Raw genomic sequence first — 19664 nt, 5'->3', positions numbered from 1 at the left:
TGAATGCTTCCAATTCTCTCTCTCTCTCTCTCAACCTCTTCTCCCTCTTCTCTCTCTCACTCTCCCTCCTTCCCTTTTTCTCTTATTTTCTGTCTCTGGCTTTCTCTGCAGGAAGCCTCCTTTTCTTAGATGAGCTGACCTCACATAGCAGGAGACCCACAGGCCTCCTCTGTCTCCTATCTCCCAGCTTTGCTACACAGTTGAATGAGGCACCTCTCTATTCCTCACACTCTAGTGGGAAAAATCCCGAGGGGGACCTTTTATTGGCTCATTTTGTCTCAGGTGTCAACCCCTAAACTGTGAATTAAATCACTAAGAATGTTGTCAAAATGAAGATGTCCCATGCTCCACTTTCCTGACGTACTTCCTCATTTAGTCTAGGGCCAGCCAGACTCATGTATCAGTATTATTTCTTACTGGCTCACCGGGTAATTCCAATCCGTTGCTCTAGACCAATTCCCGGTGTGATGGCTGCCAGGACTGGCAGTTGTCCCCAGAATGGCATGGTTAGAATGGGAGAGGAGCCATTCCCCCAAAGGGGGTAATCCTTCTATCAGTTCTGTCTGACATAGCAGCTGCTCACGGTACCATATGTAGACACTGGAAGTGGGGGATTATAGAATACAAAAGTTATTGGATCTGTTGGGGCATGGGAAGCAGATATCATAGCCTGAAGCTATCGAAAACAAAACAATACACTGCAACTGTCTGTCTAGCCTGGAACTAAATTCTTACTAGCTAACAAAGGAGAGAGCTACAAACAGCACTGTTACTCTATGGGAAGCTCTGTCTGCAAATTCAAGAGCAGACTCCATTTATATAATTAGCGTGCTTAAAGAGTATACTGATAATTGGATATAGGAACATTCTGGGGATCACTTAAGCAGCTTATTGTTTACCACAAATATAGCTACACACACGCACACACACACACATACACACACACACAGGGGAAAGAGGAAGCAAGCATTTGCCACTTGACCTAGCCTCTGAATCATAGCCTGAAGCAGTGACATCTTAAAAAAAAAACCCAAAAAACAAAAAAACAAGGCTTCCATAAGAGTGTAGTGTGTGTACACACTTTATGGTAGCTAATACTACTGAACATCTATGATGTTCTATAAACACTTTATGTATTATACATATGTTATTTCTACTTTTCACAATAATGTTATATGATAGATATTAGTGTCTCATTCATTAGGGAGAAAACTAATGAGGCTTTCATAGGTTGAGTAACCTGCTCAAGGTCACACAGAAAGTGGCTGATCCTGGATCCCAAATAAGGTCTGAGTTCAAAGACTATGCTTCTTTCCACTGCCTATAGAAACCTACTCTTGTTCCACAAATCTCGCCAACAAAATTCAGATCAAAATTCATACATATTTAGTAAATGTTTTAATTTATATTTAAATACACATTTATGTTTAAGTGGTTTCTAGGCGAAAATATACATGTGTGCATATATTTCAAACACACTTAAAATATACACTGATAATTGAACATACATAATTTTTGGAATTTAAGAAATGTACTGATTATTAAAAATTAATTATATGGGGATAAGACTGTACTATAGATAACTATATAATAGCTGAAATCCCATCAGATATCATTGGTACTCTGTCTTTTTATTCCTGCTACTATTAAATTAAAACTAGCTGAGGACACCCAGAAGAAAATCAGGAATTTACAAATCCAAAGCTTCTACATTATTTGAAGTGGTAGACCTTTAATTCCATTTGAATTTTGGAATTTTTATCTTCATGAAAATTCAGTTACTTGAGATAAACACATTTGGCCTAAGTCATTCAGACACCCAATGATTTCCCAATTAATCTGATACAGGGATGAATCTGGAGAGTCCCTCAGACACTTTATGTGGCCACTTCTTACCTGGCAGTTCACAAATACTGTCTTCAGAATCCACGTGTTACCCACCTTACACCCAAGACTTGGTCCATCTATAGGAATGTTGAGGGTCTACTAAATCAGTCACTTTCCTCTGCCCTACAAATTGTTTACATTTGGGAAGATGGCTCAGATCTTTGGATTTTTTTTTTTTTTTTTTAACTGCAAAAGACTATCCCTGACTCATCAGACTGAACGTTCAAGTAGAACCACATGATCATACATTTTGCAGCTGTCAGGAAAGGGGTCAGAGGAGGTGACAGATAGTCATATAGTCACTTCAATATCTCTACTAAATTGCAGACATGCATGATGGTTAGGGTTATAAAGCCTTGAAGAATCTATTATCCATGCTGGGTAAACTAGCTTCTCTTGATATAAGTCATACTGGGGATACATAACCTATTAACTTCGAGCATGAATAATGGATAAATAACTCAGAGGCATAGACTTTATACTCAGCTACCTTTGTTAATGTCATCAGAGCCTACGGTGACAAAAAGATTTGAAATATCACAGGTGACCTTTCTGAGAGTCCCAGACCATGTTAATGAAAGGGAATTTGTTGGATTATAATCTAGGTATCTTTGATTTTTCCGCTCTTTCTGGCATTTTCCTATCTTATAAAACATTAGAATCTGTTCTTCTAACATTCTTAACATGTTTTGAATCATCTCCTTCTTTATCACCATTGGCAGAATTTAATCACTAAATTATGTCTTAAATGGCATACGTGTATTATCTCCTGAATGCTATGAAACATATACCTAATATCACAGCCAAAGTAATCTTTTTTAAAACACAAAAATGATAATGTTACTTTTTAAAAGATTTATTTAATTGAGGGAGAGAGAGTGCGAGCAGGGGACCAGGGGGAGCAGACGGGGAGAGAGAAAAGCAGACTCCCTGCTGAGGGTGCAGCCCTCTGCCCACTGTTCCATCTTACGACCCTTAGATCATGACCTGAGCCAAAATCAAGAGTCAGACACTTCACCAACTGAGCCACCCAGGTGCCCCAATTATGTTACTTTTCTGTTTAAAATTATTCAAATGCTCTTCATTGCCTTTGGGATAAAATTTGAACTCCTCTATAGGTTACCTAAGGGCTCTATATTCTCAGCCTTCTCCAACACTCTAGCCTGGCCTCTCCCTTGGAGCCCTACCTCAGCCTGAGGTGCAGTCATTCTGGATTTGAAGTTCCTTAATCATGTTACTTTTCCATGGGGTCCTCCAACAGTTGCATCTGCTGTTCCCTGTCTAAGAGGCCGCCTTCCACTCCCTTTTCTATATCTTGCTTCCTCTCATCTTTCCTAAGCCAGCTCAGGTATAAAGCCTCAGGGAAATACCCCATTCTGGAGCAGGTATGCATAGCACTGTTATTCATGGTTTTTGTGTATTGACTTATTTGTGTTCTTTACCAGGCTGTAAAATTCTAAGAAACAAGGACTGTGCTCGACAGATATATGTACCTTAGACACATGTGGAATTCACTGTGTGTGGCAAATGGCCAAGGCACCCAACAACGCTGCCACAGAGGAGGGCTCATCAACTTGTTCTGAAGTTATTCAATGCCTTTCCTCTTTCTTTTTCTGTGATCATGGTAATATAAAGAGCACTATAATAAAATTCCTCCTGTCAAGGAATTCGTAGGTCAGGGGAAAAGACACATTTTATTTATTGTTTAGTGTGAGAAGTTTTCTGCTTGGGTTAATTGATAAAGGGGACCTAGCCCAGAGGGAAAATCAAGAAAAGGTTCTTGGAAGAAATGACATTCGAACTTAATTTTGAGGACACTCTAACTCAGTGGCAATGAGTTTAGGTTTTGGTTATCTGTTGGTCATGGGACTGAAGCCTAGCTCCATTCCTTACTAACATTGTGACTTCTGATAAGTTATTTAGTTTCTGAGCCTCAGTGTCCTGATATGTAAAATGGAGTTGGCCATATCCACTTCATAGGGGTGTTACTAAATGTGATGAGTTTATTCCTAAGTTAAATGTTATAGAGATTAAAAGATAGAAAAAGTAGAAGCTGTTAGAGCATATAATAAGAACCATAACTTCATTATTGGATTGGATGTCTGACAACATCAAAGTGACAGGGAAAAAATCGATATGAGAGGCATTGTTAGATTAATGAGACTTGTTAGATCATTGAGACTGGGAGGCTATGTTTTTAATAGCTTCCATTATGATCTAATAAATAACACTTGTGAGACCTACTATGTTAGCACAAAGTAAAAGTGAAGAATCACTATGCATGCTGTCCTAAACCTTTATATTAACTTATTTAATCATCATAAAGACCCAAAGAAAGATTACAAACCCTTCAGCCTCATTTTCAGGTGTGGAAACTGAAGCACAGAAAGGTTAAGTATTCCGCTCAAACTAACTCAACCAGTAAGTCATAGAGCCAAGATTCCAATGCAGGCCATGTGTCTCTACTTCACCGCATTTGCAGGGGTAGAGCGCTGGCATAATCCATTCATTCATTCATCAAACATTCACTGAGTATATACTACATTCCAGACAATGTTCTAGGCAAATTGGATACAGAAGTGACTACATATTTACATATACCAGATATTTAGGGAAGGATATAGATATTAACAACGTGAGCAATAAATACATTAATAATATACATTTCAGGGGACGCCTGGGTGGCTCAGTTGTTTAAGCAGCTGCCTTCGGCTCAGGTCATGATCCCAGCGTCCTGGGAACGAGTCCTGCATCGGGCTCCTTGCTCGACAGGGAGCCTGCTTCTCCCTGTGCCTCTGCCTGCCATTCTGTCTACCTGTGCTCGCTCTCTGCCCCCCCCCCCCCCGATAAATAAATAAAATCTTTAAAAAAAAATAATATACATTTCAGATACTGGTAAGTGCAATTAAAAAAGTAATAAAGCTATGAAAGTGGAAAAAAGTGCAATGGGGATGTCAGCACGAATTTAAATGGGGTGCACAAGGGAGGCTTTTCTGAGACATTTGAGCAGATATTTAATGATGAAAAGAGCAAGTCAGGTAAAGATCCAAAGGGAGATTCTAGCAAGAAGACAGAATAACAAACATAAAGACTTTAAGGTAGGGAAAGCTTGACCTTTTTGGAGGAATGACAAGACAGTATGTGTGAAATGCTCTAGGAGTCGGTGGTGAGGGCACTATGTCACCGAGGGAAGCAGGGGTCAGATTGTATAAGGTCTTGCAGGTGATGATAATGAGTGTAATTATCACCTCTTGGAGGGTTTTAAGAATAAAAGTGGCATAATCTGGTTTATATTTTGATAAAGATTACTCTGGCTACTTTGAGGAGTGGGCAGAAGTGGAAACTACTACAGGGGTCCAGGCATGGGAATGATACGAGTTTGGACTAGGCTTCAGCAGGGTCAGTGATAATATTTGATTGATTTTGAAATACTTTTTCATGGCAGCACCGGTAGGCTTGCTCTGGATGCCAAGGGAAAAAGAGCAATTAAGCAAGATTCCTGGAGGAGGCTTTTTTTGAGGGCCTGAATAATAAGGGAACTGATAGAACCAATTAGCTAAGTAGAGAAATATTAGGGTAGAAGCAGCTTTTGCCCTCAGGGTTGGGAGTGCAGGGAAATCATGAATTCTGTTAGGAACATACTCAGTTTAGAAGACCTTCTTTATATTCAGTATAGATGCCAACAGGACTGTTAGCTGTACACATTTGGAAAGCAGGAGAGAGATCATAACTCAGATTTGGGAATCATCACTTGATAGTTGGTATTCAACACCATGGGTCTGGATGAGATCACGAAGGAATGAGGAGAGGTTGAGAAGAGGTCTGTGCATTGGGTTTCTGGAGTGCTCCAACATTTAGAAGAGGAGCCAGCAAGGAGACGAAGACAGAGTGTTGATGAAGTGGTGAATAAATGGGAGAAATGTTTTGTCCTGCAAGGCAAGGATTATCATCTTGAAGGAAGGAGCCAGTGACAACTGCATCAAATGTTGCTGAAAAGTCAGTGCAGAGAAGTGATGCTTGAATTTCGTAAGATGGAAACTGTCAAGACTTTGATGAAGATGGTTGTAGGACTACTGATGAAAATAATGAACTTGGTTAAAATAAGAAAATGAAGTAATAAAGTGTTATTGAAAACGGACAGCTTTCCTAGATTTTTGGTAAAGAAACTGGAAGTATGAAACAATAAGAAGATGGGAACACTGGGCCATGTGACATTTTGTTTTGTTTTGCTTTGTTTTGCTTTTTCTTATATTATTCCATTGCTAGAGGACTTTTTTTTTTCTTTTTTAACGAGAGATATTACATCATGTCTGTATTAAATTTATCCAGGGGGAAAAGAGAGAGAGAAACTAATATTGCAGAAGACAGAGAGAGAGAGGAGACAAGTACAGAAGCAGAGTCCTTAAACAGACAAAAGGTTAGAGAGTGTGGGTCACAAGTGAAGGGCCGACCTCCTAAAGGAGCAGGGAACATTCTTCCATTGGAACAGGGAGAGCACGCTGGCAGAGCTGGTGGCAGGAAGGTGACGTGATCTCCCTGTGACTACTTGGGTTTTCTCAAGGACACAGGGAGAGAGGTCAACTGCTGGGGCTGAGTATGAGGTTGGGGGTGTTTGAGATTTGAGAAGAGCAAATAAGTTGTGAATCTGTTGTCCCAGAGAATGAGAGAGTGATTTTTCTAAAGAAACGTATAAGATTGCTAAAATGCTTTGAAGGTTCGCTTGAAATCAATAGCCATAAAATTAAAGTGAGGTGAATGAGGGCTTCTCTAGACCCATTCATTTGCCCAGGCTCTGGCATGGAGGCTGAGGCTTTGTCTTGGAGCACGGAAGGGGAGAGAGGAGAAGGCATATTAAAAGCCTGTGAGAGAGAGACTTGTAGTATGGTGGGTGGGGGTGGGGTGGGCGTAGGAAAGGTGAAAACTGGAGGGAAATGGTAAAATTGGTGATTCCAGGTCCCAGTGGAGTTGGAAGACTTTTTGAGGGGGGTGGTACTGGAATAAATGAAAAGAACGGAAAAGAGGTCGTGTTCAACAAAGACGATGCTCGACAGAGGTTTGGGGGGCCGGTATAGCTCATGGCAGTGATGAGGTTCAGAGTGTGACTGAGACTCCAAGGGCAGGGGGTGAGATGACCACCAGATCCTGAGGCAAGGGAGTGTCAGAACAAAGCCTAGAGCACACAGCTGTCTCACTCCCACTGAATGTTCTACCTCACACCAAAGTGAGCTTCAATTTTCTGCCTTATAGAACCAGGATAACCAAACAGTATCATGTTGAAGATGAGGGCGTGTGGGGAGAGAAAAGGAGTGACTCCATGAGTGTGATATCTGTGCCGTTGAACAGGCGCCTGCATTTAAGAAAAGTCGTGTGGCACTTAATGTCTGGGTCTTGACCTCTTTTTTGATTCTTAATAATTTTTAAACAAGGGCCTCACATTTTCATTTTACACTGTGCTCTGCAAATTATATAGCCAGTCCTAGAGAGAAGATTAGTGATTTAGTAGGAGAAATGTGTTCTCTTTTTTCATTTGGGCTAATTTTCCATAAGCCTCATTTTTCTCCATTTAGCATGCCATTAAAATTTAACCAAAGTTCATAATGGAAGTTTTAAAGAACACATCTGTCAAACACTTAACTTTTAATGTAAATTTCCTTTTAAAACCACTCATGCTCAATAAAAATTAGGCTGAGAATGAAAAATTCTCTGACTCAGGAAAGTGAATAATCAGTAAACTTAAAAGGAAATACACGTTTAAGTGCAGGTCTAGAGTCTGAATTCATACTTGAATGGAACAGCTTAGAAAAATTTATTATTTATCATAAATGAATTATATGTTTATTATGGAATATTTAGCAAAAAATGCAAATGAAAAGAAGAAACAAAAAATTATCCAAAATTCTTAACAAGAGTTAACATTTTAATGTAGATCCTTTCAGGCTTTCTGTGTATACTTATAAATGAAAATTATACGTGTTGGTACTTATGGGATTATATTTACATACCATTATAAAATTTATTTTTTTTTAATTTGGTAAGATAACTTTGTTAGGCCTTCCATTCTTATGTTTAAATATTCTTAAAAATATTATTATAATATAATTTAATATAATTTCCTATTATTTGGAATATAATAATGTATTATTAAACATTTGACTTTTTAAATCTTCACTATTATAAATACCAATATAAGCATTCTTTATAGCTTTATATATTTTATAAGTATAATTTTTGAGTCGAAAAACTGTGCCCATTTTAAAGTTTTTGATCCATTTTCCCAAATTACTTCTACAATTTCTAGAGCCACTCCATGGCAGTGAATATTAGCCTTTCTTTTAAATTTTGCCAATTGGACAGATAAAAACCGTTTAAGATCACTGTTTTCTTTGTTTATTAATAAGGTTGAACAAGTTTTCATGTATTATTAGCCTTTACTTTTTTGATGAATGTCCTGTTAATGTCTTTTGGTCATATTTTTTCTAGGTGGTTTTTGGTCTTTCTCTTACCATTTTGCAAAATACTTTTATATATTAGGGTTGTAACCCAGAGATTTCCTAATTTGTCAAAGCCTTTCAAAGGCCTTAATAACATACTTACAGAGATCTACAGGATTGCTGTTTTTCTCCATGAGGGTGTCTTTAAAATGCATTACTTTTTTTTAACTAAAAAATGCATGATAATGGTAGTTGTGAGATAGCATTAACATTATATAAATGAAAATGTTTTGTACTGTATCTAAAAATGCATAACAAAATGTTAATAATGAAAACAACAGGAAAAAGTGCTATACTAGCTCACTGAATATTTCTGACTTTCTCATTCATTTCTCCAAATCTTGGCAATGCAATTTACATATGGAATATTCTGGGGATTTGATCTGTTTGTCTCTGTGCCCTCCATTGCAAGCATTTCATTAATATTTTTGAGTCTCGTCGGAAACTTCCAAGGTATAATACACAATTGTGTGATTTCACAAAATAATCATTACGATGCAGAATGTCAAATGCAAGATTGGGGTTTTTAGATTGTTGGATTTTTCTTACCCTTTCCAATGTAATTTCTTCAAACTCATATTCAATTTCTGTTCCATTGACCTGTAAGTAGGAAAAAAAGAAAGAATGATTAAATACATATTAAGGAGGAGACGGCTGCTTTTTAAACAACATTTGGGGTTAAGTTTCATTCTGGCTATGAGTAAACCACACTTTCTTAATGTTCATGATTGTATGTTTCAGCCAAATAAAATATCATCTAAATATATGAGTGAAACTGCAAAAAATAAAGTTTATTGGATTCCTTAGAATTTGTGATAATTGGGAAAGAGGGAACAATACAAAATATGCATTGCGAGGTTACAAAGAAGAAACCACATAGGGGCAAAATGTTAAATTTACAAGGGAAATAATTTCCTAATATCTTTTAAAATTTCCATTAATGAAAATGAAACTATGACCTTAAAAAGTCAGTGGAAAAGGCAGCACACACTTAGTCGTATTTTGCCAAAAAATAGCATTCAGAATAATCATGTCAGATAAGAAATGCCTTTTCTTTATTGCTCAAGCTCAGGTAATTCATCCCCATTATCCTCGTTATATTTATTAGGAAGTCCTGGACCATGTAACATAACCACGCTCATGTACTTCAGTAGCAGCAAGAAGAGAATAAAGTAGGACATGTTTGAAATTCCTAGTGAGAAAACTTTAACCATCTAAACAACTCTTGCATTGATATGAATTTACAGAGAGAAATACTTAAATATAGCCAGGCAACAAATCACATATGTCTTTGATGTCAACAGGATGCACACAGAATAGATGAAGAGCGGCTTTAAAATAATCTAACAAATATTCAATCCCCATTCTCATCACAGAGTCCCTTCCAGCCAGGCAAAAACCTCTGAGCGAGAAAATTCCTGCGCTGGCTGTGTCTTTTTTCTTACACGTGTCTCGGCAACATCATTAGCATTTAGGGATCCTCTAGAAAGACAAATTTCTAACCACCGTCACGTTTGTAGGGTCTTAACCAGTTGACTTTTCTTTCCTTAGAAGAATTTAAACATAGTTCTTGGAGACTAAGAGCTCTATAAAGGCAAGGACCAGATACCCTATTGCTAAACAAGTCTGGCAAGAAATAATTGGTGAAGGAAAGAAAAGAGGACGGAAAGAATGACTGGCCGAACTCAGTATTCATTTATTTATGGGATTTGTAAACATAGGTACTTGTGAATTCTCTTCCATAAGGTACTTGGATGCAGTATCATCAGTGGAAGGTGTAATTGTTACTATAATCAACAGCTATAAAGAATGACGATAGACTTCACTTATGTGTGTCTACCAGCCACTTAGAGCATGTTTCTGATTTTCTAATTACGTGAGCTAATTGGTAAATCGCATTTTACTGTGTTACTACATTATCAAACAGCCTTAAACCAAATGTGATTTTCTGAGCTTTAGCAAGTTAATGACTCATAGACGAGGACTTGATGATGTTAGGAAGCTTTGGTGGCTTTATGGAGGTTTTTGTTCCTCATGTGTAAAAACAAAACAAAACTCAAAGTCCCTGTATGGGTGCGTCTCCATATTAATTCCTTTTTTGTTTGATGGAAGACATAAAAGGAAGACTGAATTCATGTGATATGTTTTAATTCTCCAGTATGGCTCTGTGAAGCTTTTCTTTGCTTCAGTGACTTCTCTGGAGTGAAGCCCTTCATATTATCAAAGCGCTGAACAGTGGGGAGAAAAAAACAAAACAAAACAAAAAAACAAAAACAACTTCAAAGAAACAAAAACAAACCTGTGATAATGAATTCTAAGGGCTCAGGCTGAAAGAAATGCTATTAGAAAGTGCTTAAAAGGGGTGCCTGGGTGGCTCAGTGGGTTAAGCCTCTGCCTTCGGCTCAGGTCATGATCTCAAGGTCCTGGGATTGAGCCCCATGTCAGGCTTCCTGATCAGTGGGGAGCCTGCTTCTCCCTCTGCCTCTGCCTACTTGTGCTCTGTTTTTCTATCAAATAAATAAATAAATAAAATCTTAAAAAAAAGTTCTTAAGAGACAAAAGTCCTTTTGGCATGCAGAGTGGAGTTCTTAGTGGAGTCTCTCTGAATGTCTGCTTAACAAATCTATGATCATGTATGCTGACTTCAGTTCCTATACACACTATGGATACATACCGAGTGCTACTCAAAAGATCCCTCATCAGACAAACTGTGGGAGGTTTACAGCCTCTATGGGTCTTTAGTTTTCAACCTCAATAAGTCATGGCAGTTGCCTAATTCCCTCGTATCCAGGATGTCTTCATAAGAAGAGATGATGTCATCCAGATTGGGATGGCTCCTTGTTTTTTTTAAAAAAATAACATAAAAAAAAAAGAAATAATAGACTTCTCAATTGAGTATAATAAAATATTCAGCAACTCACTAACCCAGATGTTGTTTAATCTGTGAATAAACAATAAAAATAATCATTGCTACCTTAAAAAAATACCATATGATTTTATTGAGATGTGAAAACTAAAAACCAAAATGAATGAATGAGCAAACAAAAAGAAGCATCAGAGCTATAAATACAGAGAACAGACTCCTGGCTGCCAGAAAGAGATCGGAGAGGGAGGACGGGCAAAGTGGGTGAAGGGAGTGGGAGTTATAAACTTCCAGTTACAGAATGACTAAGTTACAGGGATAAAAAGTACAGCAGCGGGAATAGAGTCAAAGGTATTATTATTAATAATAGCTTTGTAGGGTGACAGATGGTAGTTAGGCTTGTGGTGAGCATAGCATAACATAGAGAATCGTTGAATTATTATGTTGTACATCTGAAACTAATGTAAAATTGTATTTCGACTAGACTCAAAAAAAGAATCTCATGACTGCAACAGGATTTAGTGAAATTATAGAGGAATGAAAGGTTTTTAGCATAGCTGAGGCAAGATTTCCACTGTGAATTGAGAACATTTACAACATGGTATCACAAGAGCCAATGTGGGAGTTCAGGAAAGCCATTTAAGAGGTCCTGTTTTCTATTCCATCATCACTAGGGCAGTGTGATCTCTGTTTGGCCTCAGGACACCTGAGACAAGAAATCTCGCAGCCTCTCTGGGCAAAAACCTTGGGGGAAGGAATAGAAAGCATGGAACACTGGGTGTTGTCTACCTGGAACACTACATCAAAAACTAATGATGTCTTGTATGGTGACTAACATAACACACAAAAAAATAAATAAAAATAAAGCATGGCTAAGTATACTTCCATTTTTTAAAAAAGATTTTATTTGTTTGTTTATTTGAGAGAGAGCTAGAGTAAGACAGCACAAAGCAGAGGGAGAGACAAAAGAAGAGGGAGAAGCAGGCTTCCTGCTGAGCAAGGAGCAGGAGGTACGGCTCCATCCCAGGACCCTGAGATGATGACCTGGAGTGAAGCCAGACACTTAACTGACTGAGCCACCCAGGTGTCCCAGTGTACCTCCATTTAATCAGAAGAAGATAAGAGTGGGTTGTGATGTTCTTGAAAATTTAGTGACTTTTAAAATGAGTATACCAATACAATATTCTCTGAATAATTTTTTCTGTATTTAGTTAGAGGAGTGGTTGCTTGGTAAAGAGACAAGAAGTATAGGCAGTAATTGTCTCCTAGCCATAATTTCATGAATGCCCAGAAAAAAACCAAAAACCATATGCTGTGAATGAGCTCCCATCATCTTCTGGGGGCTTACAGACCAACTGTTGCCTGAACTTGCCTTGATGGTCTCCCTGATTTCCAATCAGTTTACCAAGGCATATCTTTAAACTCACAAGACTCTCTTCCTGAAAAGAGTTCTGCCACATGCGTTTGGTGTTGTTGCTCTTGACCGGTGACATTTCTGGTGACACTTAAGTCCCCAGGCAATGTTTCATGCACCTGACAGTCTGGGGCCTGGACAGCTATGTGGACTAGGTTCAAATTTTCCCATCTCCTGCACTGATCATTACTGAAGGCTAGAAAAATGAGAGGGTTGATATTTTTGCAGAGATAGAGGGAATTTCCTGGTTTTGAAAAAAATTTTTTCTTCAAAGACTTGATTTTCCTGAACCTCATGGTTCTGTGGTGGCAGCTGGGCAGTTTCTACGGGGGCTAGAAAATCATAATGATGCCACACGTTGTCCTGCACTGTTCTGGGCATGTAGCCTTTTTGGCATCGTACAGAAGTTAAGAGAGTGACCCATTCAAATTCAAACTTGGTATTTAAAGGTATAATTTCATGAACTTTGAATGCTATCACACTGTTGTTGTTTTTTTTTTTTCCATCTTCTCCAGTGCTACTTTAACTACCTTGCCCAGGTGATCATATAATTTAATTGAGATGTATTTTTATCTTCTGAAATGAGGTCTTTCATGAATAACGTACATGAGCTATTTCGTGTTTTAATTTATTATTTAAGTAAATTAAGTTAATTTCATGTTTTAATGCATTTAATTGGAATCTATAGAAATGACTTTACCACAATTTTTTGTTGTTCTTTGCTACACATGTAATTTCATTAAGGCTAACAGCATCCTAAAATCTGGGATAAATAAATGTTTATACAACTCTATATTCCATATTATAACGAGGGCCAATACAGTAATATCAAAGGACCAACTTCTTAAAACTAAACCTAATTCCATTCAATGAACAATTATTGAGCATGCATGATGTGCCAAGTGGTGTGACAGGTACTGAAAAAATAGAGATTTAAGATATAATCCCTATTGTCACTAAATGCACAGTTCTTAAGGAGGCACCAAACATAGGAAGGCCTCAGAGAAGTGTCCTGTACTGCTCTGGGCATGTAGCCAATATATAAAACAGAGAGATGGACTAGAATCACAACTCCACTGTTGCCACATGGAAGGACTGTTTGTTGTATATATGTTTATGTATGGATATATATGATATATAACATATATATATGATTCAATAGTAGGATATAATATAATATACTAATTCTGCCCTTTATTAAAAATAAACGGGGGTATGGGAGGTTGGAGTACCAGATGGTGGGTATTATAGAGGGCACGGATTGCATGGAGCACTGGGTGTGGTGAAAAAATAATGAATACTGTTTTTCTGAAAATAAACAAATTGAAAAAATTAAAAAAAAAAAGGAAAAAAAATAAATAAACATGATGCAGTAAGCAAGACTTATCTCCGAATATTAGGGTTTTTCATAAAGTTGCTGTTGGACTTTGGGAGGGGATGCGATGACCACAGAGGCTGGAGCATCTGGTTTTCATGGCTTCTTGCCACTCGCAGAGCAAGACAAAACCCACATCCCTCTGCTTCATCTGTAGCTGCAGCAGGTAACACAGTGCCTACCACACAGAGGCTCAGTGACCATGTGATTCAGTGAATGCGATTTTTTGGGGTGGGTAAAATTTGATGCTCTCAGAGAAAACTGTGGCCTCAAAGGGAGATCCAATTCCTACAGGACCCAGGCCCTTGGAGATTCACAGCTTAGATATCCTCATGTTTGATATCAGTCCTTCTCAGGAGTCCCTTCCGCAGAGTTGCAATCATGATCAGATTCCCAGGTAGTCTACAACACATACACACACACACCCTTTGTTGGTATTCATCTTAGTACGTTGCCAATGGTCATCCCCCTTTCCTACTAGAGCTCTATTACAGCAAACACATCAGGATGCTTTGTGGCTCTTTACACTTGAATCTCCTATATACATTCTATTATGTTCAGTAGGTAAGATGGTTTCCAGAGTTAAAAAGAAAAAAAGACACAGATCCGAATCCTAGTTCTAATATTTATGAGATATGCAAATGTAGTCAATTTCCTCAACCTCCCAAAACCTTAAGTTTCTCACGTGCAAAATGGCACTAACAAGTACCTAATACGGACATTGTGAATATTAGATAATTGGTGTAAAATATTTGGTATACACCTTAAGTGATAAAGAAATTACATTTAGCTATAATATTACACAATCCTCTTCATGAAGTTTTTGGGAGCAATAAATGAGATTATACATTATCAACTACCTGAAACATAATAACTCTTCAACAGTGAGAGGTATTTTAATTAGTTGTGGATTAATAATCTGCAAGGTTCACAAAACTTCTATGATCAATTATTGAATATTTGTTAAGTTCCTGAGTAATATAAAATATAACTTAATAAGCAAATAAACTTGCTTTCTTCTACAAAATCGACTAATTTTTTTTTTTAACCTGAACATCTCTTTCCTGAATCCATCTAAGATGTACTCCCTTATGAAGAAGAATCATCTTAGCTTTCTCTCCCAAATCAGTTCAGCATGGCCTTCACTCAGAATATTACCTCCATTAAACTTTCTTAAAATCTTTTGTTGCTCGCTCTTATATTTTCTTTTTAACGTTGTCTTGCCCAGTCTTGACCATTATGTTATTCTATTGGCACACACTTCCCTAAGGCTGAACTCTTCTTGAGACTTTTAGAAGAAATAAAAAGTAGCTTTGCCTCTTTGAAAAAGGGGGAAAAAAAGATAAGGCAGTTTTGCTCTACCTCAATCTAAAAGAAAGAACTGAAGGCTGATGTACATTATCTCTATCTTTTTGTCACTGCTGACATCTTTAAGTGTCTCTGCTGAAGGGATGAAAAACAATCAAATACTGAGAAAGTGAGAGTCATTCGACCAACATGGAAACTCTAATCAGAAGGAGAGTATCCTTAGACAAAGCTCAAGGTATGTAGCACAAAACTAAGCAGTCCATCACTTCCTTTAACTTATGTTCCTTCTCCTAGACTGTCTCTACTGCCTAAAATTGTGCCCTCTATTCATACTAAGAGGAATGATCACATAGAAATAAAAAGCTTAGGTTCTGGGATCCAAAAGATTCGAATTCTAATACCAGTTTTGTCACTTAAAAGCTGTCAAAATTCATATTTTTATGTGTTATACATATTTGTGTATAGATATTGTTTAAACAGTAAGGAAAAAAATTCAGTTTAAGCTTTGTAGAGGATCTGTTTTAATCTAAGGTATGGATGGATTTGGTTATTTTAGAAATACTATTCAGTTATAATGAGACTCATTTAAGAATATGCAGTTTGATTTTCAACATTTTGAGGAACCTCCATGCTGTTTTCCAGAGTGGCTGCACCAGCTTGCATTCCCACCAACAGTGTAGGAGGGTTCCCCTTTCTCCGCATCCTCATCAGCATCTGTCATTTCCTGACTTGTTTATTTTAGCCATTCTGACTGGTGTGAGGTGATATCATTGTGGTTTTGATTTGTATTTCCCTGATGCCGAGTGATATGGAGCACTTTTTCATGTGTCTGTTGGCCATCTGGATGTCTTCTTTGCAGAAATGTCTGTTCATGTCCTCTGCCCTATGACCCAGCAATTGCACTATTGGGTATTTACCCTAAAGATACAAACGTAGTGATCCAAAGGGGCACGTGCACCCGAATGTTTATAGCAGCAATGTCCACAATAGCCAAACTATGGAAAGAACCTAGATGTCCATCAACAGATGAATGGATCAAGAAGATGTGGTATATATACACAATGGAATACTATGCAGCCATCAAAAGAAATGAAATCTTGCCATTTGCGACAACATGGATGGAACTAGAGTGTATCATGCTTAGTGAAATAAGTCAAGCAGAGAAAGACAACTATCATATGATCTCCCTGATATGAGGAAGTGGTGATGCAACATGGGGGCTTAAGTGGGTAGGAGAAGAATCAATGAAACAAGATGGGATTGGGAAGGAGACAAACCATAAGTGACTCTTAATCTCACAAAACAAACTGAGGGTTGCTGGGGGGAGGGGGTTTGGGAGAAGGGGGTGGGATTATGGACATTGGGGAGGGTATGTGCTTTGGTGAGTGCTGTGAAGTGTGTGGACCTGGTGATTCACAGACCTGTACCCCTGGGGATAAAAATATATGTTTATAAAAAATAAAAAATTTAAAAAAAAGAAGAATATGCAAATTGAAAAGAAGCTAATCATAGTAATTACTTCTTACTTTTAATAAATACAAACTATACAAATAATTATTGACATTCTTAGTCAAGATTCTAGTTTTGGTAGGACCACTATTCCTATTATTCACCTACTTGTGATCTACCAGTAAACCCTGATTTCATGTTAAAACTTCTAATCTTAATTAAATTTCTGAGCTCAGTGAACTGCTAAATCATAGCATCCACCAAAGAGAAAAAATTAATCAGTATACTACAACTTTTTCCATTCTTAAACAATTTTCCTTTGTTTCTGTTACTCCTTCTGCCTTTGTTAAGACTTTATAACACAGAATTTTGGGTCTAAAAATGGTTCCAAGACTCAATAATTAATATGTGTGTTTTCATTTAATTAGAAATCATGGATTTTTTTAGAAATCCTTATTATTAAACAGATTTTCACCTGTAAAAATGTGACAAATTTTCTATTTTGTCAAGAAAAATCAAGAAAAATAGCTGAGGGTTCTTACATGTGTAAGAAGAAACTCTAGATAGAGAGACAGATAGATAATACATAGATAGATATAATGTGGTCTTGATTAAAGGCTTCTGTAAAGAAGGGAAAATACAGTACTTAGTAAGTTCAGAACTGGATTTGCTTCTGATCTGGACATGGCCAATTTCTCCCCAGCTTTGCTCCCTTGCTTTGCAACATTTGCTGGATGGAGTAGTAATTGGTAATTTTAATGCTTTCATTTGGCTCCCATCTGACATATGCTGTTTTGTTTTGGGGCTTTAAATATTCATGTTAAAACATACTCTTTGGAGCAGTAAATGGTGTTAAGAACATACCGATGAATGGTTGTGAAGACATCATGACCCACCATCAAGCCCCCTCCCTCACTTGACTATCCTCATAAATAAAACACTTTGCAATTGTAAGCAGTGTCCAAAAGAATCAAGAGCTCAAACATATGCCAAAAGATTTAGAGTTACAACAAAAAAGTGAGTGCTGAACCATAAGAGACTTTACAAATACAATGATGTAAGCTGATAGTAAGAATATTTCCTCTTTCTCTTGGGTATAATACGACTATAATGAGAGGCAGAATATCAATTCACCCAGTTCATCCTCAACTTCTCTCTTCAATCTCATTTGCAATCTTGTTTCTACCACCCTTCAAAAGCAGAAGATCTTCCCACATTTGAATACAATGATCTTTTCCCAGCCTTCAGCCTCCCTGGCTTTCCTGCAGTGTTTGGCACTCTGGAGGGATCACCAGTTGAAACTCCCCTTTCCTTCTGTCACACAGTTGATATCCTTACTGGTTTCCTCCCTACTGCTCTGTCCACTGCGTTTATCTGTTTCCTTTCTTCCTGCCGGGTATGAGCATTTGCCAAAGTCTGTCTCTTTTTGTTATACAAAACTTTTATTTTCTAAGTAAATGCTCTGATGTCACCCCGTCTTAATAAGTCTGAGACAGGACTAATCATGCTCAATTATAATCATCATTTCCTCCAGACTATTCTCTATATCGGTTAAGGGAATCCTTTTTCTTTCTTTCTTTTTTTTTTTCTTAAGATTTTATTTTTTCAAGTAACCTCTGCACTCAATGTGGGACTTGAGCTTAACAACCCCTGAGATTGAGACTTGCATGTTCTACCTATTGAACCAGCCAGGAGAGCCGGGAGCCCCAGGAATCCTCTTTTTCATATGTGTCCTTTATCTTTGTGATCAATACCTAACATTCTATTTCAAGTTCTAAACTATTACTTTCTTAATACCATCATTATAACTTCCTAAAAAACATTTCTGTCCAGATCATTTTTTTCAATATCACTCTATTTTTCACATCCTTTGAGAGCTACCTTTTTTTTTTTTTCAAAGATTTTTATTTATTTATTTGACTGAGAGAGAGAAAGAGAGACAGAACAAGCAGGGCGAGTGGCAGGCAGATGGAGAAGGAGAAGCAGTAGGAGCCCAATGGAGGGCTCAATTCCAGGACCCGAAGGCAGATGCTTAACTGGCTGAGCCACCTGGGCAACCCTGGAGCTACCTTTCGAAAAAGCAGTGTGTCATTTAATAATTCTGTACAAGTAGCTTTAAGTAATTTTTCTTCATCACTAAAGAACATTTCAGAACACCCACCAGTTTTCCCAATCTACTTTTGTAGCTACAGACCCTGCTTCTTATCTTCAAAAACATTTTGAGCCCAGTAATTGTGCTGAAGTTGTATAAAGCAACTCTTCTCTTTGGTATCTTCATTAATATCACACAGTATACACTAAATGTCTTTATTTTAATATATGCTTATTAAAATCTCAATTAATTTAGAAAAAAATATTCTTAAATAACTAGGGTTTCCCAGGTACTATACTAGTGTGTTAGGTCCTAGGGATATAATAGTAAAGACAGAGCCTCTGTCCTCATGAAGTGAGATTCTATGTGGGGATATGGAAAGCTTCTATAACTGTCAACATATGGCTTTCTCCTTCATAAAGTCGAAAAGATTTTTCTTAACAATCTCCTAGAAATCTCCTAGAAATTACCATCCTTTTCTCTAAATTGCCCCCACAAAAATGCTAAAAAAAAAAAAAAATCCTAAAAAAAATAATTACCACCACCACCACCACATTCCACTAAGTATCTACTACATGCCAGGGACTATCATAAATTGCTTTAATAATTAAAATAACACCAAGAGTGAGACATTTTAATTTTACTATTAAGTCAGGTTTCTTAAGGTAAGTGATTTCACCAAGTTTATACAGTTTTAAGTAACATGAAATGAGTACAATTTCATCCTTCTCATCATTTAGTGATGGGAAATAAGTTCTCAATACAAATTTGCTGGAAGAAATTAA

The 19664-nt window shown here is 37.4% G+C and overlaps 1 protein-coding gene across 26 annotated transcripts in view; it reads right to left on the bottom strand.

Moving 5' to 3' along the window:
• DLG2 (discs large MAGUK scaffold protein 2) overlaps positions 1–19664 on the bottom strand; it is a gene marked incomplete at its 3' end in the record, with an annotated part of 2041616 nt that overhangs the window by 624788 nt on the left and 1397164 nt on the right. For all 26 annotated transcript variants that reach the window (XM_082682853.1, XM_082682879.1, XM_082682864.1 and 23 more), the window contains one exon: positions 8928–8978. In XM_082682853.1, the coding sequence (XP_082538979.1) occupies positions 8928–8978 (51 nt within the window). The remainder of the gene's footprint in view (positions 1–8927; positions 8979–19664) is intronic.

The sequence above is a fragment of the Mustela nivalis genome (genome assembly GCF_964662115.1).
Source record: "Mustela nivalis genome assembly, chromosome: 9".
In the NCBI taxonomy this organism is placed as follows: Eukaryota; Metazoa; Chordata; class Mammalia; order Carnivora; family Mustelidae; genus Mustela; species Mustela nivalis.
Note: the sequence above shows the minus strand (reverse complement) of the source record. Positions and strands in the feature narration are given on the sequence as shown.